General features: G+C 47.1%; 1 protein-coding gene across 1 annotated transcript in view; it reads left to right on the forward strand.

Moving 5' to 3' along the window:
* Positions 1 to 24,392, forward strand: part of LOC132584532 (deleted in malignant brain tumors 1 protein-like) — a 58,990-nt gene that overhangs the window by 33,163 nt on the left and 1,435 nt on the right. The window contains exons 9-12 of the mRNA XM_060256436.1: positions 423 to 737; positions 3,134 to 3,463; positions 12,913 to 13,236; positions 14,704 to 14,835. Coding sequence (XP_060112419.1) covers positions 423 to 737; positions 3,134 to 3,463; positions 12,913 to 13,236; positions 14,704 to 14,835 — 1,101 coding nt within the window. The remainder of the gene's footprint in view (positions 1 to 422; positions 738 to 3,133; positions 3,464 to 12,912; positions 13,237 to 14,703; positions 14,836 to 24,392) is intronic.

Here is a 24,392-nt window from a genome sequence, read left to right on the forward strand (position 1 = left end):
GATGGTGCATGCCTAGTTTCTGAGAGAGGCCCATGATGAGTGCCCCCTGGAGGAGTGGCCACACCACTTATGCACATGCAAGGCACTTCCATGGCATGCCCTGGGCATTCAGACAGTCTGGAAACATGCCAGGGAAACACTTCAGCAGTTTGCCACTGGGAAGTACATGGTGGATTTTTGAGGTGAAGTAGAGCCATCAGATGATGAGGTGGATGCACTTGTGGCTCTTGGTCCAGATGTGTGGGTGTAAATGCATTTTTTAAATCTGGGGATGGGGGTGGCTATGTCGAGCCAAAATGCCCATCTGAGTGCAGCCCAGGTTGTGTTGAATTGCTCTACCTTTGGCTAGTGAAACATTGAATCTCTACAATGCTGAAAACCATCTGTTCTCCATAAGAGTAATCCTTCTGCTTTATTTTCAGATGATCTGAGACTGGTAAATGGCTCAAATCGCTGCAGTGGGAGAGTTGAGATTCGCCCACCCCACACTGAGCAGTGGGGCACCGTCTGTGACCGTACTTGGGACAAAAATGATGCTGAAGTTGTGTGTAGGCAACTGGGCTGTGGAAAGCCTGGTGCCGTCCTAAGTGGAGCTCATTTTGGACAAGGATCAGGTTCCATCTGGTTGGATGACATCAACTGCAAAGGCACGGAAGATGCTATCACAGAATGCAGGGCAAATACTCAGGGGAACAATAACTGTCATCATGGACAAGATGCAGCAGTTATTTGCTCAGGTAATGGGCAATGACAGTGTCATTTTTGCAAAACAGGACTAAGGTATAATGTACCAAGAGAAGGGGTGAGGACATAGAAAATGAGGTATGTGATGAAGGCATAGGAGACTAGGAAGTCCAAAACATTGGCTCCTTTCCACACTTCTCCAAAGTAGCCCTCTTAATCTCAATGTGCTTAAGGGGACAGGCAGAATCTCCAGTTTACAACTTGATGGATTGTGTTGATGACCACACGTGTCAACTCACAAGGCTTGCTAGATGGTGTCAACTCACAAGGCTTGCTAGATGGTCTAATGTGCATATCATGCCCATTGTTTACTAAATGTGCCTATTAAATGATAATTGCTGCATTTTCTGACCATTGGATCATGCCAGGATTTGCTCATGCTTTCCTCTCAGACATCTACAAAGCTTGTCAAGAGAAACAATAGCAAGCCTGTCATTTGCAGCTGTGATTTCTCCTCAAAGCCTAGAGCCTCACTTTTAAAATAAAAAAAAATGGAACCTGGGCTAGCTAGGGGTCCATACTTTCTGCCATGCCAAGACTATGGGCAACCAAGCAATGTATCCTCAACTCAGCGGACCTCAACTTTATAAATATCTCCTATAAACGAGGGCCACATGGGCATCTTGACAGTTTGTTAATTGTGCAATATCCCTTAAATTCCAGGAGATGTGACTGAGAATTTTTTTATTTCCAGAAACCATCAATCTAGGCCATGATCGTAAGCATAAAGGGGAGGAAGAAAAGACAATATAGGCATTAAAATTAAAATAAAAATAGTTCTCAGTTATTCTTTTGTTAGCTCAACATATACCATTGCACAGGACTGTCAAAAAGAAGCAATCAGGCCTTACAGCCCAAAGCCCCACGTCAGGCAGGCAGGCAAGACAGAACCAGAAAAAGGCTGAAGTGTGGGCCCATACACTCCAGGATATGACCCACACCAGCCATTTTGCTACCCAGCCAGCTAGAAAGCAAGGGACAAAGCCTCCAGTCCTCCCTAGTCTAAAACAAAGAAAGTCACCCTTGCAAGGCTGTGCCTTTACAAGGAGAATTTCAAAATAAGTTTCTTGGCTAGCTTTAGTCAATGTAAACCAAAATACTGGATTGAAGCCTCCTGAATTCAAGAACATCACTAAAATAAAGTGTTTTATTAAAAGATTGTGCAGCAAGAATATTCCATAAAAGGTTAGTAAACAGTGAGGAGAAAAATAAGAAAGCTAGATAACTTAAGGAGGCATTGTTACAAGCATTGGTTCCATATTTAGATGTTACTTTAACAAGACTGAATCCAAGATAATTCTACAGTACAAATCAAAAGGGCTCAGACATGGTAGTTCACTTAGAATCAAAAGGGTTCCAAATCTGGTTGTCTTCCAGTCAAAAGGGAAAGCTAGAACAAAGGATCTTTCCTTTAAGCTTAGTGACCTGTGTTGGCATGATTTTGGCTAACCAATCAAATGAAGGCCCAAGGTTGTAACCTAACTGGCCTAGATGATTCAATCAATCAGGTAGGCTAGTCTCTAACACTCTGCAGCTGTATCATATCCAGTTAAGCAAGCACCACAAATCTTTGCATTAACAAATTGGAATGTGTAGGCCTCCTTTGGTGTCTTTGAAACTACAAGAGGAGATGAAGCACCCAATGCATCTGAATACCTTCCATACTCCTTATATTTCCCTGCCAGAAACAGTCAGTTCAACCTTGATTACCTAGGGATCAAAAACTTTCTATTTTATTTCTCGGCCTCAGTCAGTTTGAATTTTGAATGAGACTATGAAATAGGCCTAGTCTCTTGACAAACAGGAAGTACAGTACACTTTCCTAGGGCTGCTGCTGCCAGTTCCTTCTGCTTTCTTAGGGTTCCAATTTTGTGGCAAATTTCTGGTGTTCAAGCAAAATTCTAAAGCAAAAATGGCTTCTACCATAGGAATTTTGCCCAAATACCAGAGTGCCACTTGGATATTGTCAACATGATGATGTCACTTGTGCACACTGCAAGTGACACTGCCATGTTGCTGCTGAAGTCGCCTGGGTCTCCTTCTCTCTGCTGGTAAGTCCCCCTGCCAGCCAGCTGATTGGTGAGTGTTAGGGCCTAGTAGCAGGGGATCCCTGCCTCCACTGGGGGGAGCTGACAACCCTAAAGGTACCATAGAGTTTTCCCTCCCAAATTGCTAGAGCATCTGGGAAAACCATAGAGTTTTTTCAGAAGCTCCTAGAGCGGCCAGCACACAACATCACTTGTGAGTTGGGCTGGCGGGTTGGGAACCTCCAGGTCAGGAGAACCCCCATCCGGCCCGGGGGGCTTGGCAACCCTAGTCAGAATGTATGAGGGTGTTTCCAACCATGTCATTCTTTTAATGAATAACATTATTCCTGACTTCTTTGCAGACAAATTCATCACCAATGTGGCTAACGTCAGACTGGAAGATGGCCCAAACTCCTGTGCTGGGAGAATTGAGGTGTTCTACCAGCAGCAGTGGGGAACTGTGTGTGATGATGGATGGGACCTGAAGGATGCTGGTGTCGTGTGCAAGCAACTGAATTGTGGCATTGCTTTGGAAGCCCCACATGGAGCACGCTTTGGGCGTGGACCTGATCGCATCTGGTTGGATGATGTGAACTGCTCAGGGTCAGAAGATTCCCTCAAAGAATGTGGAGGACGTCCTGTAGGAGAGCACAACTGTGGCCATTCTGAGGATGCAAGTGTGGTGTGCTCAGGTACCTCTGGGTGAATAACACATGATAGTATAGGATCCAGTAGCACCTTTAAGACTAAAAAAATTTATTGTAGTATAAGCTTTCAAGGGAAACAGCTCTCTTTGTCAGATGCATGGAAGGTATGTCGAAACTGGCCAGAGATATATAGGTAGTAAGGAGAGGGGGAAAGGATGCAGGAAGTGAGTGCCATGTAAATGCAAAGCAGTTGCAAATGTCATGAGGATGGAGGGGGAGAATGGAGTCCCAGAACCTCTTGGTGCAACAAAATTCTCAAAAATGTTTAAAAATTTGTGAGAAGCAACCACGTGTTTCTTCTTCATTTTCCTCCTGAGAGTTCCGGCACTGCTTTTTCCAGAAAAAAAAAAAAGCCCTGATCCAATAGTAATTTCCATATAGGGTTGCCAATCGCCATGTGGGGGCAGGAGATCTCCAGGTTTGGAGACTCCCCCCCTGCTTTAGGGTCATCAGAAAGTGGGGTGGGGGAGGGAAATGTCTACTGGGTACTCTATTATGGAGAATGATTCCCATAGGGAATAATGGAGAATTGATCCATGGGTATCTAGGACTCTGAGGGGGTATATCTTGAGGTAAAGGAACCAAATTTGCAGTACTGCATCTGATGCCTGTCCCCAAAACAGCCTCCAAGTTTCAAAAGGAATGGACCGGGGGGTCCAATTCTATGAGCCCCAAAAGAAGGTGCCCCATCCTTCATTATTTCCAGTGGAGGGAAGGCATTTAAAAGATGTGTGGTCCCTTTAAATGTGATGGCCAGAACTCCCTTTGGAGTTCAATTATGCTTGTTCCAACCTTGCTCATGGCTCCACCCTCAATATCTCCTGGCTCCACCCCCAAAGTCCCCTGATATTTCTTTAATTGGACTTGGCAACCCTATTTCCATACAACCAGCACAGTGGGTTGGTTGAAGCAGCATGCAGAAGGCTAAATCCTGGTCTTGTAAGATGGCAGGTAGTTCTCCAAATTGAATTTTTGCATTGTATCTTGAACTGTCCTGTTTGGTACTGGTAAAACCTTCTAAGGTATTTTAATCAATTTGTGAACATGGAGTGGTAAAAATACCTTTTCTCAGTTTAGATACATCCCTAGCATTTATTTTATTCACCAATTCAGTTCACTTGTAAAAAAAAAAAAGTAACACCTGCAGCCTTCCTAAGGGCATCTCTATAATTGTCATGACTTCTCCCACAGACCAGTAATTGTCTCTACCAGTGGCCATTCCACTTGCCTCTATTAGAAGGAAAAGACAAAACCAACATTGTATTCTCCATTTGCTCAGCATTACATGCCAACTTCTGTTGGGTTCCTCTCCTTCCAAAACAATCTCTAGGAGCCATATGTCATAATATAACATTATGAAGGGGTTGATAAACTTGAATTTGCTTGCTTTTAGCCTCCCCACCTCTCACCTTTCTTATGATATCTCATACTTCTTAGTCATGATTTTTCAGGTGAACAGAAGTAAATAATTTTATTTGGTAAGTAAGTTGCTCCCCCAGTCGGAATGAAGAGGCTGACACAGTGTGTTGGATAAAAACCGGGCCGCTTAATTGGAAACAAACTTGAGCAAACTTATAACTAGCAGGGGTATGGCCTAAAAGGACAAGCCTTGGGGTCAACCCCATGACCCCGCCTTGTCCTGGAAGGGCGAGCCACCCTGCCCCCAGCACAAGCCCCATATTCTGGCTGGTGCTGAGCGGCCAGGCCCAAAGCCCGCCTCCACCTGGGCTAGAATCAATCCCCCATGGAAAGATCCGCCCTGGTGAGGCTTTGCTTTGATCTGCACTCTCCACATTGAGCCGTACAGCCCATCTGCAGTTCATACAGACCACCCGCACACCTGATGCTGAGCCATAGGTGCTCCCCTGAAAAACACTGTGGCCAATACCTCATCCTGCTACCGCCAGTGCAAAGCCTCTGCTTAGGCATTAGCGCCCACCGGACAGCCCAGAGCTGACCGCAACCCCTGCCAAAGCTCCTCCAAAAAGGCCCAGTTGTCCAACTCAGACAGATGAACCCCATCCGGCCTATACAAGTCAGCATTCTCGACTCGTATGGCCGGATGTGGGAGAAATATCCCTAGGCCCCTCTCCATGACCTTCTGCAAGGCTCGGTTGGTCTTACGCCTGGCGCGTTCCATCCCCCCAGGGGAAAGGGTGGACCGCCAAACCTTGTGTGGCAATATTGCCGACCACAGAAGGATAACGCCTGACCATCTTCACTTAATTGCCCGAAGATCTGTTTGCGCCTGCAAAGAAAGGGCCTTCCCTTTCATGAATCCCAAGTCATTACCACCCAGGTGAATGACTAGGATGTGAGGAGGAGGTGCCAACCTCTCCCTGAACAACAGTGGCATGATCCTCGGCCAACGCAGGTCCCGGCGACCCAGCCACTCCACCGTTACCCACTCTCTGAGGCCCAGCTGGGTGCCCACTGGAGACCTGGAGACTGCCCATACTGTGCCCGCAGATGAGGATCCGATGCCTCTCCCTACGAGCCACAACACCTGGAAAACAAAAAAATGTCAACACCCGGAAATATGCTAACGGGCAACAAAACAATCAAGCTGCTCCTGCACCCTCCTAAGTGACCAATGGGCGCACATAGGATTTGAAAGCTGCTGACCGCCACCGGCCAATACTCTGTATGGTGGAGGGGGAGTACCCCATTGCTGCTGCCGTGGAAGCCTTATAACTATATCTCTTGGTAGGCCTTTGTCTTTTGCATATGATGAATTAACTCTAAAGACACTGTCCAACATGTTTCTGAATTTTTCAGGATCTTCCTCTAAATAGTCAGCAATTGTTTTCACCATATAATCCATTAAGTCAATTCCCTCCCCTTCAGGTATTCCTCTCAGACACATTTGAGTTTCCATTAATCTGCAGTCATGAATTGTTACCTTCTCTTGAAGTTTTAATAAGGTGAAAGCATGTATATCAACTTTCTCTTCAACCTCATTGACCCTGTTTTTAACCATACCCAGTTCATCTTTAAAATCTTCAACTTCTTTTTTAAGGTCTCCAATATCCTTCTTAAGCTCTTTTTTGCTAGCTGTTATCATCTTCTCCACACCCTTCATAATCCTGGCTTCCATGGTATCAAACTGGCTTTGCATTTTGTCCAAAGAATGAGATCTTGCACGAGTTAATCTTCCTTCTGATATAAAAAACCCCCTCAAAAACTCAAAAGGCTCTAATTCTAAATCCAGCACCAAGTTCAGTAGCTTAGAACTTACTGTTTAAAATAAGACTAATTTCATCCTTCTCCTACCTTCCTGGGCTGAGATATTGATTTTTAACAATTTTTGGCAATTTTTCCTCTTACAAAATGGCGATCGTAATTTCTCTATGGTTAAAAATCCCTAGCAAAGACCTTCTTCTTGCTCCTCTCACCTTCAGCTTTTACTTCCTGGTTCACTAAGCCCAGATCATGTTCTCCAACTATCGCGGTCTTTAAAATACTTGTTATGTTGATTGCCAGTACACCTTCAGCTTTTACTTCCTGGTTCACTGAGCCCAGCTCTCGTTCTCCAAATATTGCAGTCTTTAAATACTTGTTATGTTGATTGCAAGTACAGAGCCATAACACAGAAGCCTATGTCATTGACCACAGGTATTCAAAACAATTTTCTTCTTTCCCAAATTCTATCAATGCCTTTAATTTAACAGAGTCCAAGTTTCAAAATTTCTTCTCCTCCCCTCGCTTTCCCACCTTCCACTGTTATTTAGATTAGCTTAGAAACGTCCCAGAGTGAGAGATAATGATCAAAGTACCTTAGCGGCTATGCTTTTTAAACTTCGGTCTTCTTAGTCTTTCAGATATTTATCAGTCCCAAAAGAGAGTGAGATCCAGACAGGCTTAAGCCAATTGAATGGCTCTTAATCCTTTGTAGATGCTGAACGACGCTCCTTTTCCACGCCAGATCTTCAAAGCTTCAGAAAAATCCCCTTCGGAATCAATCATCAGCTGAGATCAATGGCTCAAAGTATTTTGCACGTAATCCTGGGCAAATCTCTAACTGAGAAATGCAGGCAGGGAGTCCGTTAAGGCTCCATACTACCCTGAACAAAGGATTAAGTTTCCCCCTTATTCAGGAGATGACAGCTCTGTTGGAAACTCACACCGGAAGCCCTAAATCTGGTAAGGCACACTCACCAATTGTAATAATCATCCCCTTCTGATGCTAATCATCCCCCATTTTGGACCGCCGAACTGTCAAAAGAATTTGCCCTTGCACAATTTTAACATCCCTGACACACAGCGCTCGGTTAGAATTGTCAGTCCTGGACTGTACAACCAACTCGCTAATGCACAGAGCCCCAAAAAAGGCAACCAAAGAGGCCGCATGAAACAGCGCAGCCTCAAAAGAAGAAGAACATATCCCCAGCCAAACTCTATACAACCCCTTAAGCACTGAAGGAGATATGGGTTGCTGGGTATCGGCCCGCTGCCCACGCTCCCTTGCCCAACCCTCCAGCATCTTCCTAACTCTAAAATCACCCGTATTCTTGGGGAGCCCCTGCACTTTACTCATAAAGGAAAGTGCTGCCAATTGACCCTTAATTGACTTAAGCCCCAAGCCTCTCTCCTTCTGATGTATGCAAAACTGCATGATATGTGCCGCAGGAACCGGCCAACTATCAGGCAATCCAGCGGCGCTCCTAAACCCCCAAAATTGTAATCCTGCCCTATCTTAAGCTCTTCGGGTGCTCGGTGCCAATGCTAAATGAATTGCCCTACCGGCTTCAGCCTCCCAAGCTGCTATAGTTTCTGGGGCATTTGAGCTCGCCACGGGTCCGCTTCCGGAGCGAATTGCCGAAAACGCTCAATCTGTTGGTGAGATAGAGTGTCTGCCACCCCATTGCACACTCCTGAAACATGCCTTGCAAGGAATAAAATGTTCAACCGGAGGCATCGCAATGTGAACGCCCTCACCAGGTTCATTACCAGTGCAGATTTGGAGGACAAGGAGTTGATGACATGTACTACAGCCATGTTATCACACCAGAAATGAACAGTATGGTTGGCCAGCTGCTCCCCCCAAAGCCAGACGGCTACTAAAATAGGAAAAAATTCCAAAAAGGCGAGGTCCCTGCAGAGCCCGCTGGCCAACCAACCTGCGGGCCATTGTTTTGCACACCAGTGGCCCCGGAAGTATACCCCGAATCCGGCGGCTCCAGCTGCATCTGAAGATATCTGGAGCTCCACTTCAATCTTTAAGTCCTCCCGCCAAAATGAAATACCATTAAACGATTCCAGAAATTCCTCCCAAACCTCAAGATCCCTACGCATGCCTGCGGTCACTGGGACTCGATGGTGAGGAAGCCGCAAGTGCCTCATGGCATCACAAAGACATCTTTAAAAGGCCCTACCTGGTGCCACAACTTTACATGCAAAGTTGAGGTGACCCACCACCTGCTGGAGTTCAAGCAGTGACACTTTGCGCTGCCTCCTAAGTGAGGCTAACCGTACTCTAAGATCAGCCACTTTATTCTCAGGCAGCCGTGAAGCTTGCTGATTGGTGTCCAGCTCAATACCTAAAAATGTAAGTGCTGAATTAGGCCCTTCAGTTTTTTCATGCGCCAATGGCACCCCCAGCTCCCGCGCCAGCTCATGAAATGACTGCAATAGCCTGACACATTGCCCAGTCCCCACCGGGCCCACAAAAAGGAAGTCGTCCAGGTAATGTGCCGTGTCACCTAGCCCCGACCTATCCTGCAGAGCCCATTCCATAAAGGAACTGAAATGCTCAAGCCCTGTCCATGTAAAACTTTCCTTCAAAACTGAAGCCCAGAAGCTCAAAATCCTCCAGGTGAACTGGCAAGAGGCGAAATGCCGACTTAATGTCGCATTTCACCGTCTCAGCCCCAACACCACACCCCCGAACTACTTTGACCGCTTGGTCAAATGAAGTGTACCGTACCAAACATAAAGCATCAGGAATGGCATCGTTCACTGATGCACCCTTGGGGTAGGACAAATAGTGTATCAAATGGTATTCCCCTGGCGCCTTCTTGGGCACCACCCCCAAGGGGGATACTTGTAAAGCAGGCACTGGCGGAGCCTCGAAGGGTCCTAAGACCCTCCCCGCCAGACACCCTTTGGCTATTTTTGCCCTAACCACATGCTCCATACCTACCACCGAATGGAGATTGGGAGCCAAACAAGGTACCCTAGGACCCATGTATGGAATCTGGAACCTGAAAGAAAAACCCTCCCATAAATACTCTCTATCAGCTTTATGTGGATATCTACCAAGCAACCTACTGAGTACCTTCAGATGAATGGGGCTGGGCCCCTTTACCAGGTGGCTGCTGGTTGCCCCCCCCCCCCCACCGGGGCATTTAACACCTGCCCTGGGTTTTGACCGGCTGCAAGCTGAGAAGGCGTGTGACTCACCACAGAGAGGGCACTCATGCTTAAATTTATAGGGCTTTCTGGAGCACACGCCCTTTGATGTGAATTCCCAACATAACAGCCGGGGTTGAACCGACTGGCCCGCCGTACTGCGGGCCCCTGCAGCAAGCTGTTGCTTATGCACCAAGTGTCCACTATCTGACCTATCACCTAAATTTGGCTTTGGCAGGGACATCAACTGCAGTCAAAGTTGCTGATTAATCTGGTCCCAAGGCAGCCCCGGGTTGACAGCGGCCCTCATCCAAAAGGCCTCATCATATTGCAACCAAGCTGCACCGACAAAATCAGTGTATGCACGGTACACTATGTAAAAATACTGGAAAAGCGCGGCTGCGTGAAAAGGTTGCGCCCTTGCTATGACACCCGCATAGATAAGGAAGCCGGGTAGCCAATTCGCCCAAGTTCTGTCCACTTTTCTGTGCTTCAGCTTTTCCTTTTCCTTATCATCCAGCTCTTCCTTATCCTTCTTTTCTAATTCCCTAAAGAGGAGACTGAAAACATTCACGTTTTCACCCCTCAAAATCTTTTCACATATAGCCACGACAGATGATCCCCCAATGGCAACGCCGTGTTGCCATATGGAAGCACATGAAAAGGTATGGACCCATAAGGATTTGGGGGGTAACTTTACATACCCCGCTGATAACCCGGCCACCCACCATACATCTGTAACTGCTGTTGCCCACCCCAAGGCAGCACCCCAGGCAGGGCCTGTTGTGCTGGGGCACTCTGTGATGCAGCCGGGGTGGCTACCTGCCCAGAGGCCTGTGAAACAGAACCCTCCCCCCCCACTTTGGCCTTGTGGCAATACACAAGGGGTACCCCAAGCCCATGACAGCCCTGCCACACATTGGGGTACCAAAGGTCCACTCTGCCCTGGAATCACCGGTGCTCCCACCGCTGTCGTTGGAGGAGACAAGAATTGTGATGGGCCCCAAGGCCATGCCTGAGGCTGTTGTTGTAACAAGTGCTTACCAACATCACCCGGGGGGTTAACCGCCACTGCCACCGCTGGAGTCTGCTGTACGACATCTCCCACCGCCCCGATATCCAAGGGCTCATTGACCGGCTGCTCATGTGTCAACCCCGGGCGCTCCACCCTGTAATGCAGAAATACGGGCCAGTACCTCCTTCTCAAAAGTCAATCGCGATGAATGCCCCGTTGCTCTGCGATGCACTTCGCATATGGGGGCTCCTGCAGCAGCTCTCTGCTGCTCCAACGCCTCCAATTGACCCATAATAGCTTGCCTTACCTGAGCCTCTTGACCCACGTCAAGTGGGGCCGGGTTGTTGACCCCGCCCCTGAGCAGCCTGGCAGGTTGCTTACCTCTAGAGGTGCCCTGGCCCTTCTTCGGAGCCATACTGGTGAACCCGAGAAAACACCACACGGACCTCAACAGCCCCAAGCTCACTAAGAAGCGACCTTCCCCCTATAGACCCTTAGCTTATGAATACTTCACACACTCACCCCACTGACCCTACCACTGTGCCACACAAGTAGACTAAGACCAGGGGGTGAGGGGGGAGCGAGGAGTGAGGGTGGGGAGGGGGCAGGAAATCAAGCACTCCCCAACCAAACAACCCCCTTGCTTCCAGATACTATGACAATAGGGGTGGAGGGGGGAAAGGACCCACTCTTAATCCCTGCCATATGAGATGAAAAGGGGAGGGGGGGTCTATGAATGCCCACCCAAACACCCCTGCAGACACCACCGTCCAGGGCCACCCAGGCCCAGATACCCAGCAAATTGAGCCTCGTGCCGCAAGGACCCGGGACCTCCGAGATCACCGCCGCTCACGCCTCGCGGGACCGCTGCACTTCCAAACGCCCTGCAGCCTCGCCCAGGTAAAGCACCTCGCAAGCGCTGCCCTTCCAGAGAGCCAAAAAACAAACTGCGTGCTTCTGGGCAGGGCCGGGGCTTATATAGCCCCAACACCACACCCAGAGCAAGCTCCTGGATGCCCGGGATCAGCCGTAAGCCCCCTCCTCCTTCTGGACCGGCAACTAATGGCCCCCAGCCTGAATGCTGGTGATGCCAGCTTGGCTGGGAGGGGCTGTTTAGTTTTTAGTTCTGCCAAAGAAGAAGAATTGAAGAAGAATTGCAGATTTATACCCCGCCCTTCTTCCTGAATCAGAGACTCAGAGCGACTTACAATATCCTATATCTTCTCTCCCCACAACAGACACCCTGTGAGGTGGGTGGGGCTGAGCGGGCTCTCACAGCAGCTGCCCTTTCAAGGACAAGTCCTGCAATAGCTATGGCTAACCCAAGGCCATTCCAGCAGGTGCAAGTGGAGGAGTGGGGAATCAAACCTGGTTCTCCCAGATAAGAGTCCACGCACTTAACCACTACAGCAAACTGGCCACACACTTAACCACTACACCAAAGTCCACACACTTGACCACTACACCAAAGGATTAGGGATCTCTAACATAATTTCCTCCATTTCAGCTTCCCCTCAATGTACACTTTTCTATGCAATATTTGATTAAACCTCAGCAAAACAAAGCCTACATACCTGCATTTGCTCACATTCATTGTTAAATTACTCTTTGCTTTCCACTTTTTCCCATTTCTCCTTTTTGTTGGTTTTCCCTGACACTGTCAAATATTACATGTTTCTCAAGCCATGTACATAGATGACATTTTATTAATTATATAAAGAGAATAATTCATAACAAACAAAACTACAGACTCATGCCGAGTTCATGTATGGGTTCATGCTGTGATTTCTCAGCGATCAGGAGTAACTTTACCAGCAGTTTACTGCTGGAAGTGCTGGTAGTGGACTATGTCAAAAGATGTCCCATTACTGAGATCATATATGAGCTTTGAACACTTTAAAGCAACACATTCTTGATTATTTTCTTTATTACACAAATTCCAGATATAAGTGTTGAGTGATTTTGGGGTTGTATTTTAAATTAGATCCAACTGAATGTGATTGGGACAGGCTCCACATATTGCACAAACTGGGAACATAATTTGTCTCTCTTCCCCTTATTTTTCCAGGTCTTTTCCAGGTGCGATTGGCTGGTGGCCCTAATTCCTGTGCTGGGCGAGTAGAGCTGGAGCATAATGGCTCCTGGGTTTCTATTGGCGACTCTGGCTGGGATCTTACGGAGGCCACGGTGGCATGCCGGCACCTGGGCTGTGGAGCAGCAGTGTCTGCACCAGTGGGCACCACATATGGCATGCCTACAGGGGCAGCCTTGTTGGATGAGATGAAATGCACTGGACAAGAGTCATCCCTCATTCAATGCCAGGCTATGCCCACCGGTTCCAAAAAGTGCATCTGTGGTTCCTATGCAGGAGCAGTGTGTGAAGGAAAAACAGGTACTTGTGCAATTTGGCCCATTCTCTTAAGGGCATTTGTGGATTGGGTAGCAAAGCCAGCATAGTTAATAGTTGTTTGCTATGGACAATTAAGTTATAGGACTAGATATACAAGAATGAAGATTTAATGAAAGCTTTGTGGGAATTTGGAATACTAGATGCAAAGAGAAGAGAGCAAGAAGGGTTGTAAAGAGCTATTTTGTACTGGGTCATGCCACTGGTCTGTTTCTCTTCTACAGCTTAACTATTTTTTCTTTTTTGGGGGGGGGGGTGTGTTATTCCTGCTTATTGTTTTACAATGAAATCCATACACTGTACTGCCAGATACTCTAACTCTACAAATCAAAGATAAATGAATGCAAAGCAGATTTAAAAAAAAATAGAAAAAGCAAGTCAGAAAAGCCCCATTTTAAAGAGTTTCTGGAATCTTTGCAAGGTTGGGCCCTTCCTCTCATCCTCAGAGGGATTACTTCATGGAATAGCAGCAGCTGCTAAGAAAGCCCCAGCAGAAATAGTTCCTGAGAGAAGAAATAGATGATTCCTGATTTGATGCTCAGAGCTCCTGTATGTGTAGAGATTATCCCACAGAGAAGAGAGCCTTATGTCTTGAAGTGCCCTTGAATTGAATAATTAAGCAAACTGGCAGCAAGTGTGATTATCTTAAACTTAAGGAAATATGTGCAGTATGCTTAGTCACAGTCAACAATTTAGCATTCTGCACCAACTGAAGCGTCCATGTTATTTTCAAGGGCAGCTACAGTGCATTACAATAGTCCAGTCTCAAGGTTAAGGCATCACCTCCATCCTGTCGAAATTAATCTGCTGCAAGTTGTCCTTCAACCATTTGACCTTGGTTTCTGTCCCGATGGCACTCTTGGCCTCAAGAAGGTGATGCATAGCTGCTGTCTGCAACCTCTTTAGATCAATCTATCACTGTTAGTCAATACTCCAAATAGTGAGTGAGATTTCCCTCTTTGGCTGCAGCTGTTCTGGCCTCAGGCTGTAAGTCTCACTGCCTAATCACAGACAGTCAGGGGAGGAACCCCCCCACATACACACACAAATACAATGTGTCCCTGGTAATGTTGAGTGATTAGTGGTGGGAAACACTCTCTACCACAGCCACTGGTATGGGTCAAAAGGCTGCTTAACATCCCCAGCAGCAACCACCCACTTAAGAGTCACATGTGGCCTCCAGACCAATCTACTGCTTCCACTGTCCATTGCTCTAGGTAGAAGGTATGACTCACTTTACCTCATTGTTCACAGCTATTTTGGACATTGCTGGCAGAATCCTGTAGCCCACTCAGGGTAATAACAACACAAATACATGAAGTGTCTCTGGAGAAGATGGAAGGGGACAGATGGATGCCCCCATTTCTAAAAACAGCACCGAAAGCAGTTGTCATAGCAGTTAGGGGAGCTAATACCTCTTCTGCCCTATGAATCTCACTTCTTTCCCCGCAGGTTCTTCTGTAATTATTGCTGTGGTTCTGGTACTGGCTGCTGTTGCCCTGATTATTGGTTTGTCCTTTTTCTACCTGCGAAGAAAGAGGACGGGAAGATCATTTGTGGCATTTCCCTTTACTCGTAGACATGGTAAGGAAGACAGATTACTTTTGCACTTGTTATCCCCTGACTCAGTATCCAAAGGCTTTCCTATCCTAACTAGATTTTTTGCTAGAGAGAAATTTGTGCTGTCACAAGACCATGTCCTTCCTGTAGAATGTAAATTCAGATTTGCATTAGAGCATGGACAGAGTGCCAAATAGAATTGCACTAATCCTGATTATAGAACTCATTTGCACTAATCTGCCTTTACAGTTGTAACAAAACCATTACATTTAGAGTATTATATTTGCTGAACTTGTCTTAAAAGTATATAGGGCCTTTGCCATGATTTGGTTCCAAGGTCCTAACAATGGACAGTAGGCTTCTATTAGAGTGCTTACATATCTCAAAGTACATTTTTCTAGCAAGAGAACATTATCAAAGTTCTGTTAGCATCCTTTGATAAGGAAAGCTTTTCTCCCTGCCTCAAGAAAGGACCTCCTAGTCTGAAAGGAGCCATCTCGCCCACGCAGTGGAGATTGTATTTACTAACACATTCTTTGGAACAAAACCAGAAACCGGGCAGATACTAGATGCCAGAAGGATGGGAGATGGGGACTGGAGAACAAAGAAATCACCAAGGAATTACCTCACCCTGGTAGAAACGGGTTTCTTTAAGCCAATGAGATACCACAAAAGGCCAAGAGTGAGGATTTGTAACCAATCAACGAGACCTGCTTTGTTATCAGAAATTGTATAAATATGTCATGTTTTGTAAAGATAGGTTGAGGAAAAATGCAGGAAGGATGGTAGTATAGAAAGATACGGGTTTTCCTCCTGCCACTGGTGGTAATAAAGGAATCTCCAGATCAACTCACTTGGAACTCTGGCTGTTGAGTCTCTTCAATTGGGCTAGAGGGACTCAATTTTTGGCACAAATGGTATGTGCAGCATTCCCAATCTTAACCCTTCCTTGCTTTTCTATAATAATACCTAAATCAGCACCTCATATAACAGAGTCTTATTGGAGGAATAGTCACTTAAACTAGATGAAAGTTACTTAGGATGGAGATACACCCCAGTGGGATCAATTAAGGGACTCTGTACAGGCTTCTTAGATCACAGCAAGGCTTCACACTTGGAGCAAAAGGAAAAGTGGAGTCCCTTAATTGATCCCACTGGGGTGTATCTCCATCCTAAGTAACTTTCATCTATATATATATATATATATTGGCCATTATATATTTCAAAAAACCTTTACTCAGTAGAGTGGTAGGGTAAGAGTACATTTCACTCCATTGTTTGGGCTTTCTGCTGGTATTGGAACTCTGGAACTCCCTCTCCCCACAGGTTTACAACCAAACTTGATATATTTTAAGGGGTAGGTAAAAACACATTTATTTCCCCAGGCTTTTAGATGAACCTTTTCCTTTTTTGAAGTTTTGCGTCCTCCTACAGTACTGTTTTTAGTTTTATGCCCTAAGGGGTATTTTAAAGAGTATTTTAATCTGATGCCTACCATGTTCCCCTGAAAATAAGACCTACCCAAAAAATAAGCCCTAGCAGGATTTCTATGCATTTGTTAAATATAAGCCCTACCCCGATAATAAGACCTAGTGATGGGCGTCGCAAAAAATTCAGGATGGAATTCCGGGTCTGGAGAGTTATGACAATATTCCAGAAGATGACTAAACTGTATTTGAATAAATGTAGATTGTTGTATCATACTTAATAAAAAATAAGACATCCCTGAAAATAAGTCCTAGTGTGTCTTCTTGAGAAAAAAAACAAATATAAGACAGTGTCTTATTTTCGAGGAAACACGGTAGCTGTTGCTATTTATGATTTTTGCAATGGTACTTTTTTTTCCTGTTAACAAACTATTACTGGTTTGATACCCACTATACAGCTGGTTTTGCTTATAACATTTTATTTCCTTATTTTTTTTTTGTAAGCTGCCTCAAGAATATTTATGGATAGGTAGGATAAAAATGTTTTAAATAAAATATTTATTGAGACAAAAAACAACATTCTCCTAAATCCCAGTCATGGTTCAATCTTTTTTTACACATCACAATCAGAATAAAAAAAAATAAAGAAAGAAAAATAAAGAGGAAGTGTTTAATTCCATCATGCATAGTATTTTTTCAAAAAATTATTCAGCACCAGATTATTTTTTAAAAAGTACCACCACTAGAAAGTACAATTTGTCTAAACTTCAGTTTGTCATACTGAAATACTTAAGATGCTTCATTGCCAATAAATGTCATATCCGTACAAAAAGATGGAAAGGGACAAGTGGAGGGAACAAGAAGTCTACAATATGTTGAGGACTATCTGTCAGGCGTGGGTTCATTGAAGCTCACTGTCAGACGTGGAACTTCAAACAAGAATGAATCATTTTGTTGCAAAATTAATCCATTTATTTGAGAACAAGCAGTCAGGTTAGAAGCAAGTTGAGTTTGATAACTTCCAACGCTGAGCCCTGGGCTTTTGTACATTGTGATTAAACATAACAATAAAACCATTCTCACACCACTGGAGACAGTTGACGCTTCCCAGGCGCCCTTATCTCCTTCCCAGGGAAGGAACCCCGCTGGTTACCTTGGGCATGCTAACTTCAAAGGCTCCAAATGTTCTTTATGCCCAGTGTGAAATTCCTCCCTTTGTGGTTACTAGTTGCTTTGAATTAAAATGCAAGATTCTGTTCCCAGGGTTAGTAGAAGGCAGGGGTCACATAGCAGGTTACAAAATGGAGTTAGTCATGTCAAGCAGTTACATAGATTCAGTATAATAGATAAGCTAAATTACATGTCTGACACTCACAAATAAGCAGACTTGGTATTTTGAAACAAAGTTGCATTTATTGGATACTTCAGAGTTACTCCAGCAAGGCAGGCATTGGAACTGATGGAGATCAGCTCGAACCGTTGTCATTTAACCTTCTACATCAAAGCAATCATTTCTACCCCTTAATTCCCAAAACAAAAGGTTGCTTTGCATGTGAGACTTTTCCCAACACTCCCCCCCCCTTATCTTTTCAGTTGGTGGTTACTTTTCCCGGAGGCAACGTCCTTGGGGCCTCCGGAGAGGAGGTGAGAATTTGGCACATACTGTCTACTTCAAAGAGACCTTGGCAACCTTTGATATTTCTGGGAAGTTATTCTCTACTCTTCCCCCTCCCTCCTTGCTACCCCAGCTTCTGTGTTAGTAGGCATTTCTATGCATTACTCACTATGATTAGTAACAGCTTTTTATTAATATAGCCTGACATACTGCCCCCCCCAAGCTCTTGCTCGGGGTTTGTCTGGGTGCAGTAGGTAAAATTGCTTAAGCAGTTGCGGAGCGTTTAGGTCAGAAGTTTTAACCCATTCATTGCTGCGGGGCGGGAAGTAGCGCCAGCGCACTAAATAGTAAAGCACCCCCCTCTGGATCTTAGAGTCCAGGATCTCTTTGACTTCGTGGTGCTTTTGCCCCTTCACCAAGATGGGCTTGGGCTCCGGGCCACGAGGATGCCACCTCGACCCACCCGGATCTCAACGCAAAAGGCTGCAATGGAAAACAGGGTGCACTTTACTAAACAGTTTGGGCAAGTCCAGTTCTACAGTCACTTGGTTGATCACTCTCTTTATTTTGAATGGCCCCAGGAATTTGTAAGCCGGTTTCCTGGAAGCTTGGGGTAACGGTAAGTTCTTAGTTGAAAGGAACACAGTCTCCCCCACTTTGAAATCCCAGCCGGGGCTGTGCTTTTTGTCAAACTGAGCTTTATAATCCTTTTTTGCTATCACTAGGTTTTCCTGGATCACTTTCCAAGTTTTCTCCAGGCGGCCCCACCATTGCTGACTGTCTGTGGGCTTGGAGTCGTCCGCCCCCCCCCCCTGGCAGCGAAGGGAACGGCTTCCCCTCATAACCATTAATCGCCTGGAATGGAGTCATTTTGGTGGAACTGTGAGGGCTATTGTTATATCCATACTCGGCAAATAGTAGCAGCTCCACCCAATTGGACTGTTGGAAGTTTATGTAGCACCTTAAGTATTGTTCTAAAAGCCCATTCACCCGCTCACTTTGTCTGTCAGTTTGCGGGTAGTAAACTGAGCTTAGTCCTTGCTCCATTCCCGCCAATTTGCAAAACTCCCGCCAGAAGTTGGCAACGAACTGCGGCCCGCAGTCGCTAATGACATTATCAGGGAAGGAGTAGACCCAAACCATGTGCAGGAAGAATAGGTACGCTAATTCCTTAGCCGTGGGTAGTTTGCAGCACGGGACGAAGTGAGCTTGCTTAGAAAACATGTCCGTCCGCCCTTGAGAAGGGGGCAATTCTACAATAAAGTCCATTGACACCACAGACCAGGGCCTCTCCACCGTGGGGAGGGGCTGCAGTTGCCCAGGCACTTTACCCCCCCCCCCCTTCTTTTATCCATGAGGCAGGTTGGGCAGGTCTGCAGAAAGTCGGAAATGTCCTTTTTCATCTGGGGCCACCAGAACTGCCGGTTCACCAGGTGGAAGGTTTTTACGTAGCCAAAGTGACCGGAAAGCTTGTTAGTGTGGCAGTGTTGCAAGACCTCCAGCTGCAAGTTCTTGGGAACGTACAGTTTTCCCTCGTAGTACCAGAACCCCCCCTCACCCTTCAACAGTCCGTCTGGCCGTCCCTCTCCCTCCTTCTTGCTTTCCACTATCAGCCTATTTCCCCCCCAGGGACCCGGTTCCTTGGGTTTCGCCTTTGATCAGGTTTGCACCACCCCAGCCACCGCTTCCGGGGGTATTAGCGAGTATATTATTTCCTCTCGCTGGCTTTCGTGCTGCGGGAGCCTCGAGAGAGCGTCAGCTAGGAAATTCTTTGCTCCGGGGATGTGCCGCAGGGTGAAGTCAAACTTGGCAAAGAAGCCCACCCCCCTGATTTGCTTCCCTGTTAGTTTACGGCGCCCCGTGAGCACTTCCAGATTTTTGTGGTCTGTCCAAATCTCAAAAGGCACTCGCGCTCCCTCCAACCAGGACCTCCAAGTTTTTAACGCAAAAGTCACTGCAAACGCTTCCTTGTCCCACAATGACCAGTTGCGCTGCTCTTGTGAAAATTTTTTAGAGATATATGGCATGGCCGCAGTTGGCCCCCCTTATCTTTCTGCATTAGTATGGCTCCTATGGCCACGTCAGAAGCGTCACATTGAACCACAAAGGGCTTATGTTCATCAGGGTGCACTAACACCGATTCGCTCGTGAATAGTCTCTTAAGAGTGTCGAACGCCCTCTGGCATTCCTGGGTCCATGTTAGTTTGGCGCCCGGTTTTTTAGCATCCAGTCCCTTCCCCTTTGTCTTTAGAAGGTCGGTGAGGGGCAGGGCCATTTTGGCGAACCCCTGAATGAACGACCTATAGAAATTTGCGAACCTGAGAAATGATTGTAGCTGTCTACGTGTCCTCGGGGGTTCCCAGTCTAGCACGGCTTGTATTTTAGCTGGATCCATGGCCAAGCCTTTTCCGGACACCCTGAACCCCAGGTAATCCAGTTTCTCTCTGTGGAACTTGCACTTAGACAGCTTAGCGTACAGTTTGTTCTGATATAGGGTGGTCAGGACCTTCCTCACCAGCTTTATATGTGAGGGGAGGTCCTTAGAATAAATAATTATGTCATCCAGGTACTCCCTTAGCACATCATTAATGAAGTTCATAAACACCCCGGGGGCTCCTTGCAGTCTGAACGGCATCACTAGGTACTCAAACTGGCCCATGGGGGTGTTAAATGCTGTCTTCCACTCGTCCCCCTCTTTAATTCTTACTCAGAAGTAGGCGTCTCGTAAGTCCAGCTTGGTAAAGATGGACCCTTCTGAGACGATGCTTAGCAAGTCCTTAATTAGGGGGATCGGGTAGGCGTTGGACATGGAGATCCCGTTTATCCCACTAAAGTCAGTGCAAAGTCTAAGGCTCCCGTCCTTCTTCTTCCTGAAGAGGACCGGCGCGGCGTGAGGCGCTGTGGCGGGGCGGATGAAACTCCGCTTGAGGTTCTTTTCCAAGAACTTCCTTAGATCCGCTTTCTCCGCCCACCCCGTGGAGTACAGCTTGGCTTTGGGGAGGGATTGGCCCGGGATTAGTTCGATGGTGCAATCTGTGTCTCTGTGGGGGGGGGGGGTAGTTCGTCAGCCTCAACCTCGCTAAACGTCCCCTGCAGGTCCCGGTACTCATGAGGGATGCTTTGTACTTCTTTGATGGACACGCACAGCCTCTCGTTGTTCGGCTGGGCTTTGGGGCCCCATTGCTCCCACCAGAGGTGAGACTTGCAGTGCCTGTCGGTGAAGTCTATGGTCTGTTCCCCCCACTGGATGTCCGGTTGGTGCCGGGCTAGCCACCCCACTCCGAGCACTAGGTCGAAGGACGAGGAGGGGGCGATCACGAATATTTCCAAGTCCCAGTGATCGTCAATCCCCACCGGGATCCTCTGGGTCTCCTCCACACAGGGCTCACCCTTCATCACTGTCCCGTCCATTTGTTAGAATTGGATCGGGCGGGGGAGGGGTTCCCAGGGCAGTTCTAGCATCTCTACCAGTCGGGGGGTGATGATTTCCCTCGTACACCCTGAATCTATAAGGGCTCTGGCATGCACGAACCTCTTCAGCTTCACATTCAATAAAGTCAATGGGACAAACAAAAGGGAGCCCGATATGCTCACCCTCAGTGGTGCCGTGACTTCAACGACCTGCCGCCTGGCACCCATCAGTGCAGGTCGCTCCCGTTTCCTGCTGGCTCGGCCTTCCAGGGGTCTTCTCCCAGGTCTTCCAATATTATAGAATCCTCGTCTAGCACCATCAATAGGGCGGTGCTGCTCTGGCTCTGCTCTTTAGGTCTGGTCGGCTTCTTGGCCCCCGCCGGTCCCAGCTTGGGGGTCCCGGGGGCCCGCAGAGAGGGGGCTACGGGCAGTTGGCTGCCAGGTGGCCCGGGTCCCCACACTGGTAACACTTGCGGGTCGAGAGGGGGGTTACTGCCTTTTTGGTCTCGGGCTTTGCGCCTGGTCTGGACTCTCGCATGGTTTTGCCCCCCTGTTGCTGCTGGCGCTGGGGGGCCACCATCTTCATGTTGGTCTCGACCTCGCCCGCCAGTTGTATCCACCCGATCAGCATGGTGGGTCTTGCTTGCCCCAGGTCCAGCAGGTTGGCATTCAGGCCCCGTCGGTACGCCGTTATTTTCATCATTTCGCTCCATCCCCGGATGTTAGCGCAGTGGGTCCGGAACTCTGCTGTGTAATCCCGGATGGACATCGTCCCTTGCTGCAGGCTCTGGAGTGCGGTGATGGCCCTCATCTCTTGTAGAGGGTCTTCGTACTGCAACAGCAGTGCTTGGAGGAAGCCCCCCACGGTGTCTAGCTCAGGCCCTCTGGTCTCGTACAGGCTCACGTACCATCTCTGGGCAGCTCCTTTTATCTTCGACCCCAAGTAGTCCACTTGGCTGAATTCGTCGGGGAAAGTGTCCCCCCAATAGCGCATGTAGCTAGTTGCCTGGATTATGAATTATTCCACTCCCTCAGGGTTCCCATTGAATGTGGCATCCAGCTCGCGGGACTTTGCTCACCTTCCTGCCCTGGCCAGGGCGGCCGGAGGGGCTGCTGGCAGCGGTCTGGTCAATCTCCCGATACCCTCGGTCAAGGTTTGGTCGATCTGCTTCTGGACCTCTTTAAGCATCAGGGCCATGTTCTCCTTCATCTCCCATCTCAGGTCTCAGGCTAGGGCGGACATCTCTCCCTGCAGCGTTTCCACGGGCTCTGGGCCCCGTGGGGAGGGTCCCTCATCCTCGTCTTCCAACTCCGATCCCTGCTGCTGGTCCTCCGGGGTGGAGGATCGCTCCCCCTGATATGTGCCCAGTGGCGAACCGCCGCTGCTCCCCGGGTTCCCCTTCGGTCCGGGTCGGTTGAGGATGGCCTCGCGCCGGATCGCGGCCTCGTCCATCAGGGTGGTTGAGGTGCGGGGGTACCATGCTTTCGGGGTGATAAAGAGTTCTTGTATGTGCCACGTTCCCCCTAATTTGGCAGCCTCCTCTTGGTGACGTGCCGTACCAGGGATCCCGGGATGTCAATTGGTTCTGAAGGTTCTCGGTCGTCGGGTGCCTTTTCAGCCATCCACTACAAAGTTACCCGCACTGATAAACCTTCTTCGGGATCAGTTCCAAAATGTCAGGTGTGGGTTCGTTGAAGCTCACAAATAAGCAGACTTGGTATTTTGAAACAAATTTGCATTTATTGGATACTTCAGAGTTACTCCAGCAAGGCAGGCATTGGAACTGATGGAGATCAGCTCGAACCGTTGTCATTTAACCTTCTACATCAAAGCAATCATTTCTACCCCTTAATTCCCAAAACAAAAAATTGCTTTGCATGTGAGACCTTTCCCAACACACCCCCCCCCTTATCTTTTCAGTTGGTGGTTACTTTTCCTGGAGGCAACGTCCTTGGGGCCTCCGGAGAGGAGGTGAGAATTTGGCACATACTATCAAAGAGACCTTGGCAACCTTTGATATTCCTGGGAAGTTATTCTCTACTCTTCCCCCCTCCCTCCTTTCTACCCCAGCTTCTGTGTTAGTAGGCATTTCTATGCATTACTCACTATGATTAGTAACAGCTTTTTATTAATATCATAAATGAACAGAGCCTGACACTATCCAACCACATTGGTTCCAAGTCTGAAATTCTGTCAAACAAATGGATAACTGTGACAGATAATCTCCAGGATCATGGAAGCCAATGACTATAGAAAAGCCCAAGTAATGGCCATTAGTGGCTTTAATTAATCCTGCTATTTATGTTTCCTATTTGCCTGCCTGTGGTAGGTAAGCCCCCACTCTCACCCTGCATCCCCTACCCTTGAGCAATTGAGAAGTGTGAGAAAAAGAAAATGGTCAGGAAATGACCACAATAACGATGTTCTAAGAATTTTGTTATGACTCCATGATCTATACCATAGTGATTAGGGGAAATTCATAGACCATTGTCATAGAGCATCCTGCCCAAACTCCATCCTCCCCAGGATCAAAATCTGGCATTAGCTGAGGCAGTGCTGGCAGCCCTACTGCTATTATATGATAATGGCACTCAGTTCAGTTCTGTTGGCTGCCTCCCTAGAGATCTTCGAAGATCCATAATTATTCATAGCTCTGTTCTTTACTAGTCAGAGGATCAAATGTATGTGTTTCAAGACAATTAAAAACCTACATTTTAACACTCTGGTAAACAAAACACATTCTTTTTATCTGTTTTAAACCAATGAAAGTTGAATTGAACAACCATAGGCAATAAGGCTTACTAAGCATTTGTGAAAGAGGGAAAGATTAATGATGGCTCATTTTCATTTAGGCACAAAAGGAAAGTACCTTCCAGCCAAACGTAACACATTTCCAGTGACCCATTATACTGTAGTAAAAAAAAAAAAAAAGAACCCCAGGTCACCACTGAGGTCCAGTTAGATATGATCAAAGTTAGTATTTTGTCAGGGGCTTCATCTTTAAAAGAGATTTTTGAAACAACTTGACCAAACCTATAAAGATAATTAAAGAATACAATATAAAATAAACTGTCCATATTTGCATTTCACTATTTTGTGAGGGAAGCCCTGCTCTCAAGGCAAATGG

The sequence above is a fragment of the Heteronotia binoei genome, chromosome 15 (assembly GCF_032191835.1).
Source record: "Heteronotia binoei isolate CCM8104 ecotype False Entrance Well chromosome 15, APGP_CSIRO_Hbin_v1, whole genome shotgun sequence".
Classification (NCBI taxonomy): Eukaryota; Metazoa; Chordata; class Lepidosauria; order Squamata; family Gekkonidae; genus Heteronotia; species Heteronotia binoei.